Below are 22,626 nucleotides of genomic sequence, written 5' to 3'. Positions count from 1 at the left end.
AGATCTGAACCCTGAGTCCAAGAGTTGGAAAACTGTCAGTGGGCGTCCTAGTGACAAATCATCACTCTTTTGTTGTTTTATGAAGACATATGTGATTTGGTTGATAAATTATTTAAATCTGTAAGATCATGCCGATCCTAAATTCATGATGAATTATTTTTTGTTTGCTTTCCAGATCGTGAGGACCAGTCCATCCTTTGCACGTAAGCCAAACCTTTATCTTTAAACAAAAGCCTTATTTTAAAGTTTACTTAGTCTTATTTCTGTGCAGATTTCTTTGTTGAGCAATTATTCCCTTACACCTGGTTTGGAAATCAACTAAAAGCTTAGATAGCATTGTCTTTTTCAAGATTTAGCAAAATTCTTAGAGAAATGATGGCTGCCACATGTGCTATTATATTAGTTCATATCAGCTACATGGTAATCAGCTGAAGAATGTGTTGACATCTATCATCAGAGATTCTCCTTCTAGATCTAAAAATGATCATCTTGACTCTGGGATTGGTGTGTGCCATTGTTCCCAGTACTTTGTGACAAAGACTGTTTTCAGGATTCAAAAAACAAACATTAACAACAAATTAACAATAAATATTCATTAGTTCCTCTGTTTATAATAGTTATAACATTTTGATACGTGACAGTATCACTGCCCTACACTGTAGCATATAATTCTAAAAGACCAGTACAGCAGTCACAACCGCACAAGGTGTAGTGGTACAGTGTATAGGAGTGTACTACAGTAGATATCGGCTATGCATTTGTGCAGATATATGTTATGTTATTTGACAAAAACTTAGATTCTCTGTTGTCCTCCTGATGAAAGTTTTAATCTAAAGATCATTTTCAAGTCTAACCTGGTATTCTTTCCAAAACAGGCTATTAGGGAGCTTTCACTCATCCAAAACAAAGTTTTTGGCTTCACAATGACTTGCTACCATACAAGTGGATTGTGTAAGAATAATAATTGTGGTAAAATGTGTAGTTTTGCAGTGCTGCGGCACAAATGTGACTGTCTCTGCTATAAGAGTATACCATGCTTTAGCAGGCAAGGGCCATGGCCACCATGATGATCTAGCCAGTGCATCAGTTGAAGAGAAAAGATGACTGATAGAAATTGCTTTTCTGGTAGGCAGAAGTATGCACCCTGTCCAAGCAGGAATCACAATCCTAGTCAGGTTAAGTCACAAACACACCCTAAATTAACCTGTGCTCACCTATTGGTAACTTGGCACAGAGCAGTCGAAGCAATGTGTAAAGTATTCGTGCAACTCTTGAAACAGTAAAATTGTGAAAACATCACACAAAAAAGATACCTCACCTGGTTAGAAAAATAGAACTTAATTTAATGAATAACACAAGACCAAAATGGCAAAAATCCAATAAGTACACCTGGTGCTATTAATTTTTAAATAATAAATTGAAATGTAGTGCTTAAAAGTATACAGTGTTAACTGGGGCTATCTGATCGTGCTAAACTGGGTCAAATCTGAAAGTTCAGGCTGACTGCGATTGAGCGTAAGTCGGATACAGGGACCAGCCTTAACTCGCTACTGTTACCTTGTTTGCATCTACGTTGAGAGAGATGCAAGAAGCAGAGGAGGTGATGCGTCATCTTCAATCCTTATGATGAAGACAGTGCGTCTGCTCCGGGCTGCGCAACGTCGGGAGATGCGTCGGAAATGGAGGGGATGCGCTGTGCCGTTGGCTATGCGATGCACTTGATACTTGCAGTAGTGGTGATAAGGTGATGAAGATGTGCCGGTTCTGAGTAGCGCAATGGCGTAGTTGCAGGGCTTCTTGTTGAAGCAGCACTTTATACCCACTTCCAAGGGCTCAGGACTGAATTTGAACCACTTGGCAGGGTAAGACTCACAGATGGCAGAGTCCAGGTGCCATAGTAGGTGAGTTAGAAGTCTTATGTCCCTGTGATTTCAGGAAAAAGGAGACCAGTCTGCTGGCCCTTGGTGTCACTCTGGGTGTTGGGTTCAAGTGGTGTGATCCACTCCTTCGCACCCAGGCAAGGAGGGCAGCAGACAGGCCAGCACAGCAAGAAAGCAGTTCTTCCAGAGCAGCAGAGTGGCAGTCCTTGTAGCAGCACAGTAGTCCTTCTTCCTGACCAAAGCGTCCACCAGTCCAGAAGTGTACTGGGGTGGTAGGGTCAAAAGTCCCTTTCTTATACCCAGTAGTGCCTTTGAAGTGGGAGACTTCAAAGAAGGCATTTGAAGTGCACAGAGGTCATCCCTTCCTACCCCTTACTCCAGACTCATTACAGGGTTTTAAGCAGCCCTTTGTTTGGGGACAGGACACAGCCTACTCCGGTGTAAGTGTGAGGCTGTGTCCAGCTCCTCCCTTCCATGCTGCCCAGAATGGCCCGACAGGATGTAGATGGCCCTCAAGTCACACCTAAGCTCCCTTTGTGTATGGCTGTCTAGAGGGAATGCACAAAGCCCAGCTGCCACCGGCCCCAGATGTGTATTGGAGGCAGCTGCAGGCAGGCTAAAAGCAGGAAGATGTCAACTTTCTAAAAGTGGCATTTTCAAAATTGTAATTATAAATACTCTTTAATGGCAAAGTCAAATTTTATCATTACAATTCCATAGGTACCAAACATGACAGATCCATCCCTTCTCAATTAGGAAATAGAGCTTATTAAGTGTAATAAGGAATCCCCCAGTGTTATTCTATGAGACTGGTAGGCCTCACAGTAGTGAAACACGAATTTGAGAGTTTTACACTACCAGGACATGTAAAACTTAAAAGTATATGTCCTGCTTTTTATTTACACAGTACCCTGCCCTATGGGCTACCTAGGGCCTGCATTAGGGTTGACTTACACGTGATAAAAGGGGAGCTTTAGTCTTGGCAAGGGGTTTTGAATGCCAAGTCAACATGGCAGTGCAAAACTGCATTCATGCTGCAATGGCAGACCTGTGTATGTTTAAGGGACTACTTAAGTGGGTGGCACAATCGGTACTGCAGGCCCACTAGCAGTATTTAATTTACAGGCTCTGGGCATGTGTAGTGCACTTGACTGGGGACTTACAAGTGAATTAAATATGCCAATATGGTATGTAATAATTAAACCATGTTTATGGAGAGAGCACAAACACGTTAACACTGGTTAGCAGTGGTAAAGTGCATAAAGTCCTAGGGCCAACAAAAAACAAATTCAGCAAAAATTGGAAGGAAAAATGAAAACATTTTGGGGTGACCCTGCAGAGGAGGCCATTTCCAACAATGGCCAATAGCAAAGAAAACCAGAAAGGTCATAATAACTATATTAGCCACTCTTGAATTTGGCCATGTAGATCTTGAGCAGAAGGGGTGGTACACTGGTGGGTAACCGAAAGATAGGAAGTCCGGGAAGGTTGAGTTTGGACAACAGGAATTTGTATCAGTAAGAATTCATAGTGAACAAGTTGTGAAGCAAACCACTTTAAATATTGCACAATTGCAAGGCGATACTTCTGTGTTCAGTGATTCAGTTCACAGGTGTCCTGATGAAGAGACTTTGTCTGCATGCAGCAACAAGCATACAGGGCGCTTACAGAATGTGCTGTGCCAGTTCGTTTGTTCTTCTCCACCAACACAATGCAAATTAAAGGATGCTGAAACCAGGTGCTGACCACCATCATATCAGCACAAACAGCCTTCCCTGCTTTTGCAAGTTTCGTCTGGGGCTGCTATAAAGGGAAATATCTGCAAGTATTGAGGCACAAATATTTGGCTGAGTCTTAAGTGATGACAGAAGTCACTTCTTAGCTTGACTAAATTTAGTTGCATAAACTTTCCCATCCAGCTTAGGGTGGATCATAAGACCCAATATATGATTCTTGATTTCGCATTCCAGTCGAATGTCATCACAGATTTCCATGTCTCTTTCCAGAATGTAGAGAAAACTGGGTGTGCCCATGTCCTGGCTCTGAAAGGTCCAGCTACATGTTAACATTGGGGCACTCTCTAAATTTGGTTGTTAAATTTCTTTGTCTTGACTGATATATATTTAGTATCTTCATATTAATTTAGTCATATGGAGATCCTCCCTATGAATGTGTTGATATTTTGATTTTTTAATGCTAGTGGATATTCTTCTCTTCCTAAAATAATCACTTGTGTTAAATATCCCAAAGGGCAATCAAAGCTTTTTCTGACATGCTTCTTTGGGACTCTTTTGACAAATATTCACTGAAAAGCAAACCTCCATAGGCGTTGGTTTGATTAATGGGCCCCTACCTACAGTGGGTGGTTATTGTTTATTGCACTTTGCGGATCACACCATCATCTCTGACCATAACTGCTGGTGGTCCTGTCGGCCTGACTCAGTGTAGCCACTCTCGCTCTCTATTGCTCCCTCTTTTCTCTCTTCTGCTCCTGCTTTCTCTAGGGTTCTCCTCTTCTCATCTCTTTGCCCTCCTTCCAGGAGTTGTTATATTACCATTGTATTTTTCTGTTTATATAAGATGGGTCACCGCGTTCTCAAAGAGACTTGCAGCTCAGCCGCCTTTTAGATAGGCTGTCTGACCCCTTATCGTAATACTTTTGTTATCTGCTCATTTGCAACAGATCGAGCTATGTAGTATTTCCATTTGCGTTGGATGTTACGTATTACGTGTAAACTCTCCCTTCAATCCAGATATTGTAACAGAAGTGTAATGTGAATACGTTATCTTGGCTTTGTTTTTTTTCTCTATTATGCGAAAACAATTAAAACATCTGAAAACAAAAAATGGGTCAGACAGTGGTTTTGTTATTCATTGTTTTATTATTAAGGCTTAAGGCAATTTCGAGTTGCTTTCAAGTTGATGAGTGCACAACCACACAGTGCCAAAGTAACTTCTGCATCACCAGCTGCCTGGCGTGTGCAGCAGAAAGGATTTGAATTGGTTCAAACCTTTGTTTAGTTACAGTCCCAACAAGAACATGGTTACGTCTAATGTGTACAAGGCAGATCCAAGATAAGAGTTGTTCGTTTTTTCACGAACTTTTAAATACTTTTTGTAGAAGGTATCAATAACATACTACTGAAGAAGTGTCTTCCCCTTTAGCAAAATTAGGATCAATAATGAATGTGTTACTTTTTCTTCTCCCTGAATGCATGCCAGTCTTCCCTAGAGCCACCCAGATCTTTGGCATCAACTTCCTGTGGTCTTAAAGGCTGAAGAGTCACAGACCAAACACTTAGTTTGCTTTGCATCATAGTTAGGCCTGTGTCATGTTAGATCATCGCTCACTGCTTGTTAAGTGTGAACACTCCGTTTTTGGTCTCCCTTGTAGTTTTCATTCTTCTTTCCCATATGGCAGACCTGGTGAGGGTGATTGGTTACGCACTGTAAACAAGAGATCGCAGTGCCTCAGTGATATTCTCTCTATTGTTCGTGCAACCCATCTTTTTTTCAAACTCTTTGCATGGAAAATTCCTAAGTTACAGCTGGCCCCTGTTGCTTTTTTCTTTACTGTCACCCCAGATTTTTTGTTTTGCCTTTTCTTAAACTATTTTTGGTGGTTTCAGGACTCTGGCACTTGTTAGCAATACCACATGGCAGAAAGTGGAAGTTCTCGGGTCCTAAAATGGCATTCTCAAAAAATGTGTTTTCACCAAATTGATGTATAATAATGTATTTGTGTGTGCCAGGGAGAAATTGGACATTTGCTCCTAGAGCAGCAAAATCTCTAGGTTCGGCCTTGCCTATAATTTTAAACATTAAGGCAGGGCCCGTTTCTGGACATGGGCAATTAGCAGGAGAATTAAAGCCGTTCCTGCTGTGGCTGTGGCTGTGGCTGCATAATGAGACAATGTTGTCCCATGTATTGTGTGACAATGATACCTCAAACCCAAGAGCCACACTCCCCTCTCATAAGCGATTTATAAACGAGGCTAGAGAGACAAAGAAAGCTCTTTGGGGACGCCTCTCGATATAGCTTTCATGCCAGCACATTAGGACTCGGTGTTCTATAGGAAGCGTTAAAGTTGCTTGGCAGTGATGTACTTTATATAACCCATTTATTAGGATGTAGCTCAGAATATGGGTTTCCTTGATCAGAAATAACTCTCACTTTTGAAAAGTGTGGTGACCCCTGATGTGTATAACTGTCCTCTAAAACTGCTGTAGATGGCCTAGAAATGCACCTATGGTGTGGGAGTTAAATGTCATGTGGGCTGCAGTGTATCTTTTTTATCATTCACATATATGAAAATATGTATGTCTGCGAGGATAGGAGCGTCACTGTGTTCTGTCTGGGCTACGGTGACGCATGGCAGAAAAAAATGCCTTTACCATGTAGGGAAAGCCCGTTTTTTTAGGTTAATGGCAATGCATACAATGTACCGGTATTTATATAACCCTATACGTATTCCTTACGAAAACCTATAGTGCTTTGTGGATTGCTGTACAAGTAGCTACTCGATAGGCATCATTTTTATAGCGCCTTGTAATCCTGACAAGGACGCAGAAATGCTCAGTTCGTAAATAAAAATTGTCATGTACTTTAGGCACATTTGTATTCATAAGGTGAGAATGAGAGAATAAAGCGCAGTGGTGGCCACATGTATCACTGACTGACCTACACAGAAGAACTAATAATGATACATCCAGGATGTCCTGGTTTTCCAGTTCTTCTACGTACTGGTTTCCTCACGAAAGAAGATGGGTAGCGAATTCCACGGGGTCAGTGGTAACTGAGATATGGGTGAGTGCATACGCGTGTGGCTGGATTGGAATGGATAGATGTTTGCTACCAACGCTTAAGTGGTGTTGGGATGCTAATTGGGAAGGTGGGTGGGCTGAATGTTTCGCGCACGCGTGTTATTTTTGTATTGCAACTGATTCTTGACCAGCATCTAACATTTTCAGTTAGATTATGTTTTTTAAACGCGTTAACGATGTTAATTAGTAATATATGTCTGTTGTAGGGTTTTATGGCGAAAGAAATGTAAAAAAACTGCTTTTATCTTCGCTTGGAAGGCTCAGATGCAAGTCTTCTTGGCCATGTTAAAACCACGCTCAGTATAATTACAGTTCAGCTGACCCATATAAAGGTTTTTGGTGCAGACAGGCAGATGCTCTTCTGTGATCTTAACATGCAAATATGCTTAAGGGAGGCAGTGGTGGATGGCTGAAGAAATCAAGCCTACTTTCAAATGACAGTAACGAATGCCGAGCATTTTAGTCTGAAATCCCTGAACCCGCGCCAAGTTCCAAACATTCCTCCGCCAAGTGGTGGTCGGAAATATGATGCCGCAGAGTTGACATGAAACCGAGATTCAGAGTCCTTCAGATTTAATTAAAACCAGAGGACTATTGCCACGTAACGTTTTTTGTGTGTAGCCAACACATATCTGGCCCGGTTATGCTGCTTCATAAGCAGGGCTTCAACTGGTCTGCTAGAACGCATGAAGGCTTTGCACATTCATTCTGCTTCATGTTGATTTTTAGAGGGGAGGCACCTTTCATGAGCTACCAGTGCCCTCGACGTCTGCCTCCGTAGCAAAAGCGAGCTGGACCTTTGTAAGCATTGTGGGCCTTTAACTTCGCCCGCCTCATTCCCATCACTTTAATTTGTTCATGGGCTTGCCTTTCAAAAACCCCTTGATGTCATTGGAAAATGCTTTGTTTGTCCTGCCTTGGGGCGGTTTGGTTAACGCCTTGGACACCAACCCTGTTACAGAGATAATTGCACTATTGCTGATATACTTCTGAGTGGGCGAACTACTTTTTTCTTTTGTCTGCGCTTCGTGGCTGCCATGCGGTCTGATCTGCTTAATACACGTTCTTTGCAGCAGGAATATTAACCCTGTGTGCTACCTTATGATGACTCCAAGCTTCTACTGGACAAAAGTACGTTCTCTTAGCTGCCATGGTGCTCGCAGCTCTCAGAGCCCGAACTCGATCAGTGGTATCGTTTCTACAGTATATGTACTCTGATCTCCTTAGTACACATTCTTTGCAGCAGGCATGTTAACTTTGTGCGCTACCTTATAATGACTCCAAGCTTCCACTAGACAAAGGTACGTTCTCTCTCTAGAAAGAACATCAATCGCCAGATTTATTTTGACATTTTTACATTGCATGCCCTTTGTGATTTGCCTAGTACACGTTCTTTGCAGCAGGCACATCAGCCCTGTGCCCTACCTTATGATGACCCCAAGCTTCCACTAAGTATGCTCTCTTGGCTGCCATGGCACTCCCAGTGTGAACTTGATCGGTATTTTTATTTATTTATTTATTTTTTTACATTAAATGCACTCTGATCTGCTTAGTACGCACTCTTTGCAGCAGGCATATTAACCCTGTGAGCTACCTTATGAGTCCAAGCTTCCACTACACAGAAGTACATTCTCTCTCCAAAAAGAACATTAATCGCCAGAGTTATGTTGACATTTTTACATTATATGCACTCTGATCTGTTTAGTACACGTTCTTTGCAGCACACACATGTATTCTGGGACTTGTAGTTTTATTTTTACAACATGATACAAGCTAGAAACCAGTCCTTGGAGTAGAGTTGTCCAGCTTCCTTGTTCGATGCGTGATTCACTTATTTAGATTGTTTCTGCTTTGCATTCTGGGACTTGTAGTTTTATTTTTATAACATGATGCAAGCTGCGACTACAATGCAGAAACCTGACTAGTTGAACTACACATGTTTGAGTCTGTGAAACTTGACCTGTGTGCGTATATTTTTACAACTAACTTGGAGGAGAGCTTATAGTTGATTATGCTGTACAATGGTCAATATTTTAGAACTTATTTTTTTGTTAAAGACTGGCTGGGGATCATTAATATCATGTGAGGTGGGTCTCCTCAAGCGTGTGAAATCATGGGCGTTTTGTTTGATTCCCCTGCCTGCAGTAAAGGGACAGTGATCCACTAAGCACACATTCTTGGAGTGCAATTTTTTATTCATTGCCCCGCAGGCAATGTCTCCTGTACCAACTGCCAAGAAAATATGTTTTGCACCTGGGAGTAGTTTGTGTTTTAAGGACCTTGTTTAAGAAATATTCCAGTAGGCCTACTAGCCCTTTAGTTATGTGCAGGGCCATTGGAATTGTGTCTGAAAGAACCAAAATATGCAGTAGGGTTGACCAATTAATGTGGCAAAAAAATCCAGTTATACTTTCACAATGCCAATAGCTCCAACTCAAATAAATGCAAGACCTGTTGTATTGCAAATGCTTGTTTTCAAATGTGCTAGACTTCTGAACCACTAATCTCCTTATATGGGTCCTCCATGTTGCCCCTTGCTCTTTTTGTTTAGCAGACGATTTTTATTTGGTTGTTACCCATATTATTTTTTTGCATGGAAAGCTTGAAGGTGTTTAACACATTGATTTGGGTTGCCTTTTGTGGTTGAGTTTGTCAAGGGGTGTCTTCCTCCTTGGCATACCAGCCCTAGATACTGTACTATACGGAATCGAACTGGCCTATAGAACAGTCTATCAGTCATATCAGGGCTAGTCTGGCAACTCGTTGTGTGGGCCTGTTTTTTGGCATTCTCTGGGCCAGATTTGCGGTCTTATAGTTGGTTTTTACTGTTGATTTTGGTTTATGTAATTTTTAAAAAATGTCTTTATTGCCATTTTCAGAGTGAGACAGCAATAAACAAGTTCTTAGATGTTCACAAACAGACCTAATGACCGTCATGGCAGAGAGCAAGCACAACAGTAGTACAGCAGTATGTTAGGTATTATGCCAGGAAAAGAAAAGGCAGTGATGGAAAACCACAATACTTGGGGCATCAAAATTTCTCTTGTGTTGATAGCCCCTCTCCGCAAGGAAATTTAGTTAAATATGACCACTAACAGGATTCCCCACTGCAAAAGCCATACCCATGATTGTGCTAAAAAAATGTACAGTCTAAGAGCATTAAGCAATCAAAAACCGAGTAGCTTATGGCAGGTATTGAGTTCATTGATGGTAACCTGAAGTCATCATAGAAAGGGGATTTCAAGTGGAAGTGTGAAAACATATGTGTGGTCACTAAGTAGCAGCCGCTCGTGGGTTGGCACACCTTGTTAAATACGGCGTCACTGGTCCGTCAGATAGACGAGGTGGGTTTGTAAGGAGTTACATATAGGTCACCCAGCTCAGTGGTCTCGTGGACAAGCACAAGTCGCGCAGTCCCAGACTACCCCCTTCAGTTGCACCCTTAAGCAATGGCTCTACTTTCTTCTGCAGTTGGAGCATATATAAATCTCACATGGCAGCCGCTCCTCTCCTTCCCCTGATGTGCATTCCCTGCCTGCCTGATAGTGTCGGCTTTAGAAGTCGCGCATCTGAGCACCGTTCAAAGCCAGTAGTTGAATGAGGGCAGCTGCGCTGCCTTCCAGGACATAGCTTTCAGGCACTTGAAGAGTGCTATGGTCAAGTATGAAAGTTTTAGGTAGTACTTGGTGCACTTCATATGCTTTGTAATGCCCAGGAGGCAGAGTAGGAGGTGAGGCATTAACTGTACGTCCACAAACTCCGATATTTGTGCCATAACTTGTACCCACGTCTGTGCATACGGGGGCAGTCCCATACCATGTGGAGGAAAATGGCGTCTTGGTGTCCACATCTAGGGCACACCGAGGGCACCACTAGGAACATCCTGTGAAGTCAGTATGGGGTAAGGCAAGTGTGATGTAGGTAGTTGAACTGGGTAAACTTCAGGCAGGTGATAAGAGACATCTGTTTAACCTGTTCAAGTGCCTTACGCCACTGTCTGTGCGTCAGGACCATCCCAAGGCACTCGCCTCATCTGGGTTTAGCAATTAATTTGAGGTTCGCACCTGCAGACTGCAAGGCTGCGTAGAGGACAGTGATCGCTCTAGGGCCCTTGCCATTGGTAAAAATACACTGCCGTCCATGATGGAGGACATGGGCCTCTCGACACTAGCCACCCCCCCCCCCAACCACCACCACCAAAACCCATACCACCCCCACACCACCCCCAGTGGCTATGATTGCTAGGACTAGGGCATGGTAGGTTAAAAACTGCCCAGCTCCTAGGGCCATCTTGGAGGTCCTGGAAGGAGTGCAGCTATCTACTCCAGCTTCGCGACCGTTGCCAGCCTGCCGTTACTCCTAGCTGGGGCTCTCTACCTTAATAACCAAACCAGGATCCCCATCTCATCAAGTTTGTCCTGAATTAATCGGCCCACCCCCAGTGAGTCTTCTGCCAGCCGCTACATGGACCACTGCAGCTTAGAGGTCAGGTAAACTTAGACCTGCTCTAAAAGAAGGCGCTGGAGAATATGGATGGAAACTCCCCCTCCCTCCTCCTGTCGTCCCCCCACCCCTTCTCTTCCAGTCCCAAATCGGATCACAAAGTATACTCCGGGGATCTTTAAAGAAGGCCCTTGTAGGGATCACTGTCACAGTTGGAAAAAAAAAAGGGGGAGCTGTGGGAGTAATACCATTTTTGCTGTGAGGTGGTCCCATCGGTGACAGGAACAGGCGAGTCCAGAAGCCCACTGACTGGGGCAGTTATGTCAGTGTCCTGCCATGGTTTCTGATGAGGATGTCCATATCGGTGCGATAGACATTCACTCCAATGTAGGTGCAACGTCTCTAACGGCCAAGGGAGACGATCCGATGCCATCTCTACTACCTCTGTCCGCTCTGTGTCCTTTACGGGGAAGATGCAGGACTTTCCCCAGTTCACCCGAAGAGCTTCCATGCCCCGAAAAGGTCCAGAAGGGTGTAGAATGCCAGATCTTGGGGGACACGTTTGGCCAAGACCGTTTGAGACAGCCATTCTTCAGGAAGGAGCTCCGTGTAGGAGTCCTCTGCCCTTTTGGGCAGAAAATGAACAATGTTGCGCCTCAAGGGGCCTTCAGAGTCTTCCGCTCGCACTTTGATGTCGCTTCCTCCACCTGTAGCAACTTGAGTTGGTCTTGCAACGAGACCAAAGAGGGCCGCATGAATGTCAAGGAGGATTCAGCTAAATCTGTACTCTGTGAACTCAGCATGGTCTGCTTGCAGAAGACCAGTCTCCACCTGAATGGCCCCCAGCTGCGCTTCCATTGCTCTTGAGTCCTTTATAGCCTGCAGCACTTTGTCGAACATACCGACATGCTTTTCCAAAGTGCTTTCCATCTGGCAGGTCCGGTCCACCATCTGGGTAGAGGCAACTAGGATGTGCATGATTGACGTTTTGGGAGGGGGGGGGCGGTGGTTGTGTTATTTTTTTTAATATATATTTTTTGATTGACTGTGCCTCCGCTATCACTGTCGCCAGCAATTTGGTTTGCTCTGACTCTCAGAAGCACAATCAGCCTCTCTGTTGTAGATTATTGACAAACCCTATTTAGGTCCCCCAGTGGCTGTGCCCACCAACGACTGCCGCCATACCTGGAAGAGTGAGGGGGCACCCCAAGACTCCTGTCGTGTAGCAAATGAAGACCCCGGCCCAGAGCCCCATTGTCTGTGTAACCTGGTGCCCACACTTCTGCTCTTCTTCGCCTGTCCCTCCACAGGGATGGCTGGGAGTTAAATGTCCAAGAAGCGATTCAGTTGATCTGGTCACCACTCTCCCTGCCCCCACATTAATCTGGCTGCCCACCACACGGGGAAAAGAGAGGTGGAGAAGCACCATGCAGGCCCTTCTAGCTAAAATTTGTGTTCAATGGCATGTGTAGCTGTAGATACATATGCTTTGCATAAGTCTGCCATCTAGTGTTGGGCTCTATGTGTTACAAGTTGTTTTTCTTCAGAGAAGGTTTTTGAGTCACAGGATAGAGTGACTCCTCCTCTTGGTAATACTGAGCATGGGCATAGAGTCCTTTGTTAGATTTTCTTTCCACCTTTTGGTTCTGCCGCGTTTCATTCTTGCACCGGTAGATCTTGGTTCGGTATCTTCTGAACTTTCTTCTTTCTATAAACGTCAGTGTAGTTTCAATTGTGTTTTCCACTTTTATAATCAATCCGATTTCAATCGTTTGTGTCGATTTGACGCCCTTAGGGGCGACCGTGCCCTTTTTGGGGCCTACTTTGACACATTGTAATCGAACATTGTTAGGCTGATGGAACAGACTCCATTTCAGTTCTGTCCTTGGTGTCACGCCAGATTTCCCTACACCGATCAACATTTGGTGTGCAATCTGTGCCTGTCTCCAGAACACAGAGAAGAGGCCTGCAACGTTTGTAGATTGTTTTAATCCAAAAAGACTCTTCGGACCGAAGAGCGCGTTGAATGGAGATGACGTCCTTGTAGTTAGAACACACACCGACGTCTTTGGAGAAGACCACCCATAAGAAGTAGGACAGCGTGTAGTTGTCTCCATTGCAGATTCAGATTCGGATCGAGATTCGGATGTTGGCAGCTATTCTATCCCACTGGTGCAGTACGCGAGTACATCAGCCTTGTCACACTAAATGACTCATGCATCTGTCTTCGGTCCTCCACTGCCTTCGGGGCATGGTTGGACCTGAAAAATACCTTCATGTGACCAACCCTCGGGTTCGGCACCGAAACAAAAGACCAAAGTGCATTTGGCATATGCCAAACAGCCTGCCACATCTGTTTCGGTACAGAGCCGAAAATCTTTTTTTTCCACCTTGGAGCTCAAAAAAATAGCAGCACTTTCAGAGCTGACATTTTCGGTCAGAGTCCAGCATTCCATATCCAAACCTTCGGAATCGAAAACTGCCAGTAATAAATATTCTGCAGCTACTGAGGAGACATCTGTGATACAACCTGTATTAGAGGTAATGGACACTAAACAGCGCAAAATTCATATACACAAGGATACGGGAAGGATCATAGCCTCTCCTCCTCCAACAATTAAAAGAAAACTCACTTTTCAAGAGACTTTAGATGCTGGGCCTCCACCTATCAAAGTCTTTAAACAGAAGGAGAAACAAAGGGCAAGACAACAAACTCAGCCTTCACCACCACGTTCTCCTTCCCTTCCTTCTACCCCACCCCCACCCCCATCCCCACCACCACCACCACCTTCACCTACACACTCAACACAGTTCTCTCCACAGGTATCATCTGCATCACCACATGGGGGATGATGTAACTGATCCTCAAGAAGAGCTAGACCTGTCAAATGCACATATTTGCAGATACTTACAAATGCATTTACAAAGGAGTTTTTGACACGGAGAGCCGGAGTGAAAAATCAATGACCAAAGGTCTGTTTATTTTTGCTGCAGCAAAGAGGACAGGTTTACCACTGGCATCCCAGGCCCGAAGTAAAGTGTGCTAGCATGAAGCGTTTAACAGTGATATTTATACTCATACATCAAAGGATACATAAAATGTGTAAATAATGATATACGTCATACAGATATTTTAAGGAGTTAATCAGTTTCCACACACCGGTTCCATTCCCAGCTTTGTCCTTGCCTCCCCTCTGCAGCTGCCTGACTCCCCACATTCTTGAGACCCTTCAAAGGATTACGTGGTTCAAAGGTATAGATATCAGCCTTTCCCTCCCCAAAATACCACAGCCGAGGTCAGTTAGTTATTTTGAACACACAATTATAATGAGTACAGTGCCCCAGTTAGGGAAAGAAACCAGCTGCAAGCCTATGGTGTGGAACCAGGCTTATTTTACTTAAACAAATATACATAAGATAACATATGTGATAGACAGTGCGTTCAGAGACAACAAAAGCTCAAACTTACACGTGTAAAAGAAACGAAGCAATTCAAAATGGATTCTAACAATCAACCCTTTTTGAGTTTTTTTTCTTCTGAACATAATCAACGTTTGAATAGTTCTAAATTTCCTCATATATGTTGAATTTTACTCCTACTTCCTTGAAATTTGCATTCATGGGGACATAAACAACCGATGGATATGAGCAACCAGTATCTGTAGTGAGGATAGTGGGGTCAATAGCCATTAGGGAATTTATCTCTTCTCTCTGCATCATAGCTCGATTGGTTTCTAGTATTTTCACTGGCGGAAGTTTACACAATTTTAAACAGGAACAGAGAGCAGGTAAGCACTGTACTAACAAACAGCTTAATACATTAGCTATTATTATAAAAAGTATGTCTTTAAACAACCAGCCCCACCCCCCAAACCAAGACCATAACCATGATAAACTCAAATCGCCTCCTTCATATTGGCCCCCCTTTTCAAATACCTGTACTGCTTCTTTTATTTTCCCAATATCCAATTCTATCTCTGATGACTTGTTGACAAAATAACAGCACTTTTGCTGGTACTGATGTTGGATTAAAACACATACTCCTCCTTGTTGTACTGTAATCAAGTCTAGGGCAAGCCGATTTTGTATCGCCAATTGGGCTGCAGAGTTTATCTCTATCTGTACACTTCCTATGGCCTCCCTGGTGGCATTAAATGCAATGGCTAATTCAGCTGACATATTCATCATTGCCAGTTGTAAATCGAAAATTCCAAATCCTGGAATAAGAACATGTAGCACTTGAAATACCCAGTTCTTTCGCTCCTCCAGTATGGGTGTCCCTCGTTTGTACCTATGTGCAAAACTCCCCATGTTAAGGGGCTGGGAAGATGATATATTTGATATCACAGTAATGTTGGGTGCCAAATATGCCAGTGAACATATCCCTTCCCAGTTTAGAGGTAGTACTTTATATGCAGTTCTTCCACATACGAAGTACATGCCTCCCTGGATTTGTGAATTTATAAGGCTGTATTTTATTCGGGGCAATCCTACACCCTCTGGGGTGTCATGCTCAGAATTATTGCAATACTTGTAATCCTCCCAGATTGTATTTAGCAATGATACATTTGCCCAGGGTGCAACATATGAACATCTAGCCGTCCAGAGGGGGCCAAGGAAAACCCGGGATAATATTACAGGTGAATTTTTTCCATTTCTATCTTGTTCTCTGGAGGGATCATATAACAATCCTTCTGGATCTACCAGAATCTCATTTTCTCCCACAGTCAGGTTCCAATAATTTACAGTGTAATTTTGATGAGTCCCATTAATTAACGCTGTCCAATTTCTGTCTATTTTCTCCTCTCCTTCAAGATCCCAATTCCCTGTTTTTATATCAAATAACAAAGTGTAAACACACTGTTCAGGAGGGATCTTTCCCATGTATTTTGCCTCTGTGTTTTGCCCATAAAAATAGGTACCTAAACATATGGGAAACATTTTAAGTGTGGCATTCTCTCCAGGCATCGGGGAGAGCTTGTATTCTGCCTGGGTATTAGGGAGCACCGCACACCTAGGGTACCATTGATATTCTTGTTGGTCACATCTCCAAGTGGTATTTGGTACAAGACACACTTCCCCTCTTTCATATTCGCTTGGTGATACTGGTACTTAATAAAGGCCTATAGGATCCTCAGGGTGTCTAGACAAGTGCCGGCAAATCCAGCAGTCAGTGAGACTTAATGTCTCCGCTAATTTTCCATGAACCTTTATCAATGGATGTAAGGTAGGATTTTGCAACAATGACGCAACACCACTGGACATTATACATATTAACATAAGGGTCACTAGGTACTTCATTGTTGTTTTGTAGAAATAGTTATAAGGCCACTCTTCCCTATTCTCTAGAGGGATATTTGTCCTGCCAAATGGATATATTTTCATAATTTTATTGTGCTCTCCTCCTTGGTCCTACAACCTTTCTATGATACCGTTTTACTCGTCTCAACCGCCTATGTGTGTTCAAAAATATACCCACACAATTACCAAATATGTAAATGCAAAATATTGATATCACTATACTAATAATCATATACGTATAGATACAGATAAGTAAATTTTCCTTCAATGTTCACACCCACTAGGGTTCAGCACCGCCGTGCTTTCCACTCTAGCAGTTAGGCTGCACTGGTTGGTCCATGAACAAGTTTTTCAAATACAGGACAATAGATGTTGGCTTGATCCTAGGTCCCTTATCTTCTCCTTTTTCGAGTTTTAACTCCTGGTGAGTCTCAACTCCCAGTGAGTAAGTCGCGATACTTCAAAGTTCGTCTTCAGTATAGTTTGTCAGTTTCGTTCAGTGTCTCAGCAAAAATGAGGGCGGAGGCCAGCAATTTTCAACCAGATCAGTGATGTGCTTGGGTATTAAACAGAAAAGGGCACCTTTTTTTTACCGCTGGGACTACAAACCGCACCAACCCTAATGGCTGGCCGCTTCCGTAGAACTGGTACTTGGTTTTTCTCGCCAGTCACAGAACTGTTAACTCCATTTACCCACTGCTTTTAACACAGATAATAGCGTTGCACAAGCTGCATCCCACTATGCTTGTGTTCTCGTTGAGACAATTGTTCTGACCAATGTTCTGGTGTCGTTGCACAGGCTAGTCACCCGTGTTCCTGTTCATGCTGAAAATTTAGTCATCACAGTCATTTACAACCTCGTCGCCTAAAGTGTGCGTGACAACAGTGAGGATAGCTCGTTTTAATGCTGGTACATCAATGGCATCGGAAATGCCGGTGGCGGTGAAAGCGGGGAACTGTATTTCATGAAGGCAGGCGTGCCGTATTCTGCTGAGCAAAGGATTCCTTGGCCATTCAGAAGAGACCTCAGTTTGCAATTCCAAGCTAGGAGCTATCAGGGTGATGTAAATGTAGCTTTTCGTAGGGGTCACCACCTTACGCACCTTCAAAATTCTGTTCATTTGGATGGGCGAGGACGCAGGTTGTATCGATGAGTTTGTTGATCTTCAAACAGCAACTCTTCGTCACTGGGCTGCTGTGTCACCTCAGGAGCAGAAGTAGCACTTGAAACCTGTGGAGGTGTTTCCTGTCTCCCTACTTCTCTGTAATCAGGAGACAATGGTAATTCTGCTGTTAGAGTACTTTGTAGTGGAATTGGTGCACGCTTACAGTGGCTAGCATGTATCCAGTTTTTCCTTCCTTCCACTTTCACCGCTGTCTGTGTTGCAAGCAGTACCTGGGCTGGCCCCCGCCACCTGGGCTGAAGACTGTTGGTTCTTTGAAAATTCTTTGTCATAAGCCAATCCCCTGGCTTAAAAGGGTGACCAGGGCCTTCAAGAGGAGTCGGTAGGCTGGCCTTGACCTGTTGGTGGATCAAACGCAAATCTTTAGTCAATTGTTTACAGTAATCTACAAACAAAGGATATTGCACTTCAGAAAGCTTCTTTGGTCGTGGTACCCCCCAGATATTGGCTGGCCTCCCCATGACAACTTCATAGGGGGATAATCGTGACTTGCTACTGGCAGTCATCCTGATGGACATTAATGCTAGGGGCAAAGCATCCGGCCATTTTAAGTTGGTCTCAGCACAAATCTTAGCTATTTTGCTCTTCAAGGTGTAATTATACCTTTCTACAAGGCCCGCTGATTGTGGGTGATTTGCAGCATGAAATCGATGTTTGATGTTAAGGGCGGTACAGACCTTCTCCATTACCTCATTAGCAAAATGACTGCCATTGTCACTCCAGACTAATCGTGGCAATGCGTATCTAGGAAAATATTCTTTTAGTAATATTTTGGCGGTAGAGAGGGCACCATTGTCTTTTAATGGGTAGGCCTCTATCCATTTTGAAAACATGCATACTACCACTAACACGTATTTCAGTTTGTTACACGGTTCCATGTGGATAAAATCCATCTGTATAGCTTCAAAGGGGAGATCAGGAGGGGCAAAGTGGCCAGGGGGCGTAGGGGTCCCTTTTCCTGCATTGTGCACTGCACACACCATACAACTTTTAACCAGATTATTAGCAGCTTTGGATATCAGAGGATTACTCCAAACATGGTCCAAAGTTGTCTTGATGCCTTGGGCACTGATGTGTGCAGGACTGTGGGCCATAGTAACCATAGCGTGTACATAACAATTAGGTAACATCCATCTTCTTCTGTCTGTGTCATCTGTGTAACAACCCTCACTGTCTAGTCTACCGTTCTTCTCCCACTGTCCCCTTTCCTCTGCTGTTGCTTCTGCTTGAATATCTCTCACACACTGCATGGTATTTTCTAATACTTCGTTCTGGGGCTCTCCCTTGATGCTACTCTCAACATATGCATTGTCAAATGGTGCTCGTGCTGTTGCTTTCGCTGTAGCATCTGCAAAAGCATTTCCTCGTCCTATATCATCAGTAATTTTTTTGTGGGCACTACACTTAATGATTGCGACCTGACGGGGCAGGCTGAGAGCATTCAAAAGTGTCACAATCAAGTTGCCATGCTGAATGGTAGTGCCATGTGACGTGATAAAGCCTCTATTCGCCCAGAGTCGCCCAAAATTATGAGCTACTCCAAACGCATATTGGCTATCAGTGTAGATGTTAACATTAAGATATTCACTTATTTCACAAGCTCTGGTGAGGGCAATTAATTCTGCAGCCTGTGCCGAATTTTGCGGGATTCTATGAGATTCAACCACTGTTTTGACTGTGGTGACGGCATAGGCTGCAGTGGTCGTACCATCTGGTAACTTGAAACAAGACCCATCTACAAACAGCTCTCCCTGTGGGTCAGATAGGGGAGTGTCTGTTAAGTCTACCCGTCCCTTGGTTTCTTCCTCAGTGGCAAAAATGCAATTATGATCAAATTCCACATTGTCCTGAGGGAGGGGTAGTAACGTAGCTGGGTTCAAGACATTGCACCGCTTCAAAGTAATATTTGGACTGAACAATGTTAATTCGTAACCCGTTAGACGAGCACTGGTGAGGTGCTGCGTCTGTGTCTTGTTTAACAAAATATCAACGGCATGAGGAACCATCATAGTGAGCGGATTGCCACCAACAAACCCTTCACTTTGTTTCACCGCAGCTGCTGCAGAAGCCACTCCTCTAAGACAAGTAGGCAAAGCTTGCGCCACAGTGTCCAAGGTGGAAGAGAAGTATGCACAAGGGCGTTGTCTCCCACCTTGATCCTGTGTCAAAACAGACAATGTACAGCCATGCTTTTCATGCACAAATAAAACAAATGGTTTGCTGTAATCCGGATTACCCAATACAGGAGCAGAGCACATCGCCTTTTTTAAATCTTGAAAAGCCTCCTCACATTTGTCAGTCCAAGGTACAGGAGAGGGCACATCTGAAAGTGTCAGAGCAGTCAATGGTTTTGCTATAAGTGAAAAATTTGGAATCCACTGTCTGCAAAAGGATGTAAATCCCAAAAATGCTCGGACTTCAGAAGGGGTGCGTGGTGCAGTCATTGTATGAACCAGTTTAATTCTGTCTGGATGTAATCTCCTTCCCTCCTTAGAGAGGAGGTGTCCTAGATAGGTGACCTCCTCTCTACAATACTGCAATTTTGGAAGGGACACCTTATGGCCCAGAGGTGCTAAATGATGTAATAATGCAACAGTATCAGTCTTACATTGTGTCATGGAATCTGAGGCAATTAAAATATCATCAATGTACTGCAACAATGCAGAGCCTGAAGGTGGATTGAATTGGTCTAATTGACGTTTAAGACATTGACTATATATGCTCGGGGACTCAACAAATCCCTGAGGAATTCTTGTCATCGCGAATGATCTACCAAAAATCGCGAAGCTAAACAAATATTGAGATTATTCGGCAATTGGAATGCTGAAGAAAGCATTCTTCAAATCGATTACGGTGAAAAAACACGCAGAGGGTGGAATCATGGTGAAAAGACTATTCATGTCTGGGACCACGGGAAACTGGGGAATTACTATTTTATTTATTTCTCGGAGATCAATAACTAATCGATATACTGTGTTATCAGTAACTGATTGCTCACCATCTAATCTATTAGCATCATTTTGTTTCTTTACAACAGGAAGGATTGGACTGTTACATGGGCTGCTCACTATTTCCTTTATGACACCTGCATGCACAAGATCAGATATGACTGCCTTGAGCCCTTTTTCGCTTGATTTAGGTAATTTGTATTGAGAAACACGAGGTAACCGGGCACCTGGTTTGATTTTTATTACAATAGGGTCGATATCCATAATGCCTACATCATTCTTGCCTTTGGCCCATAAGCGAGGGTCTATTTCCTTTAGCTCTGGGGGTAAGTCGTATTCCTGTGAGAACATGCACCGAGTTGGGGAAACACTATCCATAGTTACATAGACACCATCCATTGAACAGTAAATAACTGCATTTAATTTCTTTAACAAATCTAATGCAAACAAGTTTTCATTGCAACCTGATGTTAAAGAGAGTGGCGTGTGTACTGTAAATGGGCCTACAGTTACTCTCATGGGTGTTGAGATGGGGCTCACCACGGGGATCCCAGAAATCCCAATTGATGTGGTATGAAGCCCAGACAGGGGAGCCCCGGGGACTGCAGAATGTGCAATAGATGTTCTGGTGGCACCAGTATCTAGAAGAAACTTATGGCCCTCTCCTTCGATTTTTACATCAATGTAGGGACCATTCTGATCTACAGGAATACTTACTCGCCCCTGGCCCTGTCTGTGGCTGTCCTAATAATTGTAGGATTCAGAAAAGAAATCATCAGCATAATATTGTCGTTCAAATGCATTGTCAAAAATATTAGTGTTACGCGGGACCTGATTCTCATTCTGCGAATTCTGATCAGTTCTACCTCTTCCTCGTCCTCGTGCATTACCTGCCGCGTTCCCTCTATGAAGTGACATACTTTGTCTTCCTTCCAGTAATGGGCAAGTATCACGCCAATGTCCATCCTGCTTACAGTAGGCACATTGGTTGATATTTAATCGGCGGTCTTGGGGTGGTGCAGATGCACCTCGGCCTCGACCCCTTCCCCGTCCCCTTGGTGGGCCACCCCTTTGCTGAGGGGTTGTATCCCGCTGGGGGTATGCCTGCTGTAATAATACCTTTTTCTTCAATTCTTTTACTGACTTCTCATTCTTTTCTAATTCTTCCTTGTACCTGCTCTCATAGTATTGTGCCATCTGTAAAATCTCTGCCTGTCCCTTCGTCATCCACGAACTCTCTGTTGCTTTTAATTTTTGTGATATTTCAGGTAGAAGGCCATTAACAAAGCGTTCTACAAATAGTGTGACACCTGTTACGGTGGTGAGGTCTTGACCGCTAAAATCTATGAAAGCTTGTTCAATTCTAGTAAAATAATCTGGGACATCTTCACCTATTTTCTGTTTATAAGTGGCAAGTTTTCCCCAATCCACAGTCTGAAGAGGTATAACAGTTTCTAACTTAGTCAATATCCGGTTAGGTAAATTTAAAATATCCTGATGCGGCAGGGTTCCTGGTGCCCTTTGTGCTTCCCGTGCTTCTAAACCCCCCCATGTATTTCCCAAAGTAGGTGCATCATCTACTCTTCTAATTTTATGCCAAACTTCAGGACCCAATAAAACACCAAAAAAATAGTCAATGTCTTTGAGTGTCATGGTTGTGGTGGAAATGGCAATTCTAAGGTCCCGATAGAATCCAGCTGGATTCTTTCGAGGGTCTGGCAAGTCTTTCTTTATAGCCATTACCTCCTCCCTTTTCCATGGTATATGAACAAATTGGGCCACCGGCCCGGGAGCTGGTTGTCCGGCGGCAGCTGCTGCTGCAAATGCAGCTGCAGTGGGCATATCAGGGTGCACTTCCCTCATTGGGTACCCCTTGTCATATATATTGAGAACATCTTCCCTGGCTATGACACAAATGCGTACTCCCTCATTTATGCTGTTACTATCAAGAATACAAGCCACACTGTCCCGCCATAATTGGTATAATTCTTGTTCATAAGGGAGAGGGGTAGAATCTGTAATACAAGACTTCCAATCCCTCTCCAA

The 22,626-nt window shown here is 43.6% G+C and overlaps 1 protein-coding gene across 4 annotated transcripts in view; it reads left to right on the top strand.

Moving 5' to 3' along the window:
• The window catches only part of MYH10 (myosin heavy chain 10), a 955,741-nt gene that overhangs the window by 131,668 nt on the left and 801,447 nt on the right, over positions 1–22,626 (top strand). For all 4 annotated transcript variants that reach the window (XM_069200300.1, XM_069200299.1, XM_069200302.1 and 1 more), the window contains exon 4: positions 176–203. In XM_069200300.1, the coding sequence (XP_069056401.1) occupies positions 176–203 (28 nt within the window). The remainder of the gene's footprint in view (positions 1–175; positions 204–22,626) is intronic.

Source organism: Pleurodeles waltl, chromosome 7 (assembly GCF_031143425.1).
Source record: "Pleurodeles waltl isolate 20211129_DDA chromosome 7, aPleWal1.hap1.20221129, whole genome shotgun sequence".
NCBI classification, from domain to species: Eukaryota; Metazoa; Chordata; class Amphibia; order Caudata; family Salamandridae; genus Pleurodeles; species Pleurodeles waltl.
Note: the sequence above shows the minus strand (reverse complement) of the source record. Positions and strands in the feature narration are given on the sequence as shown.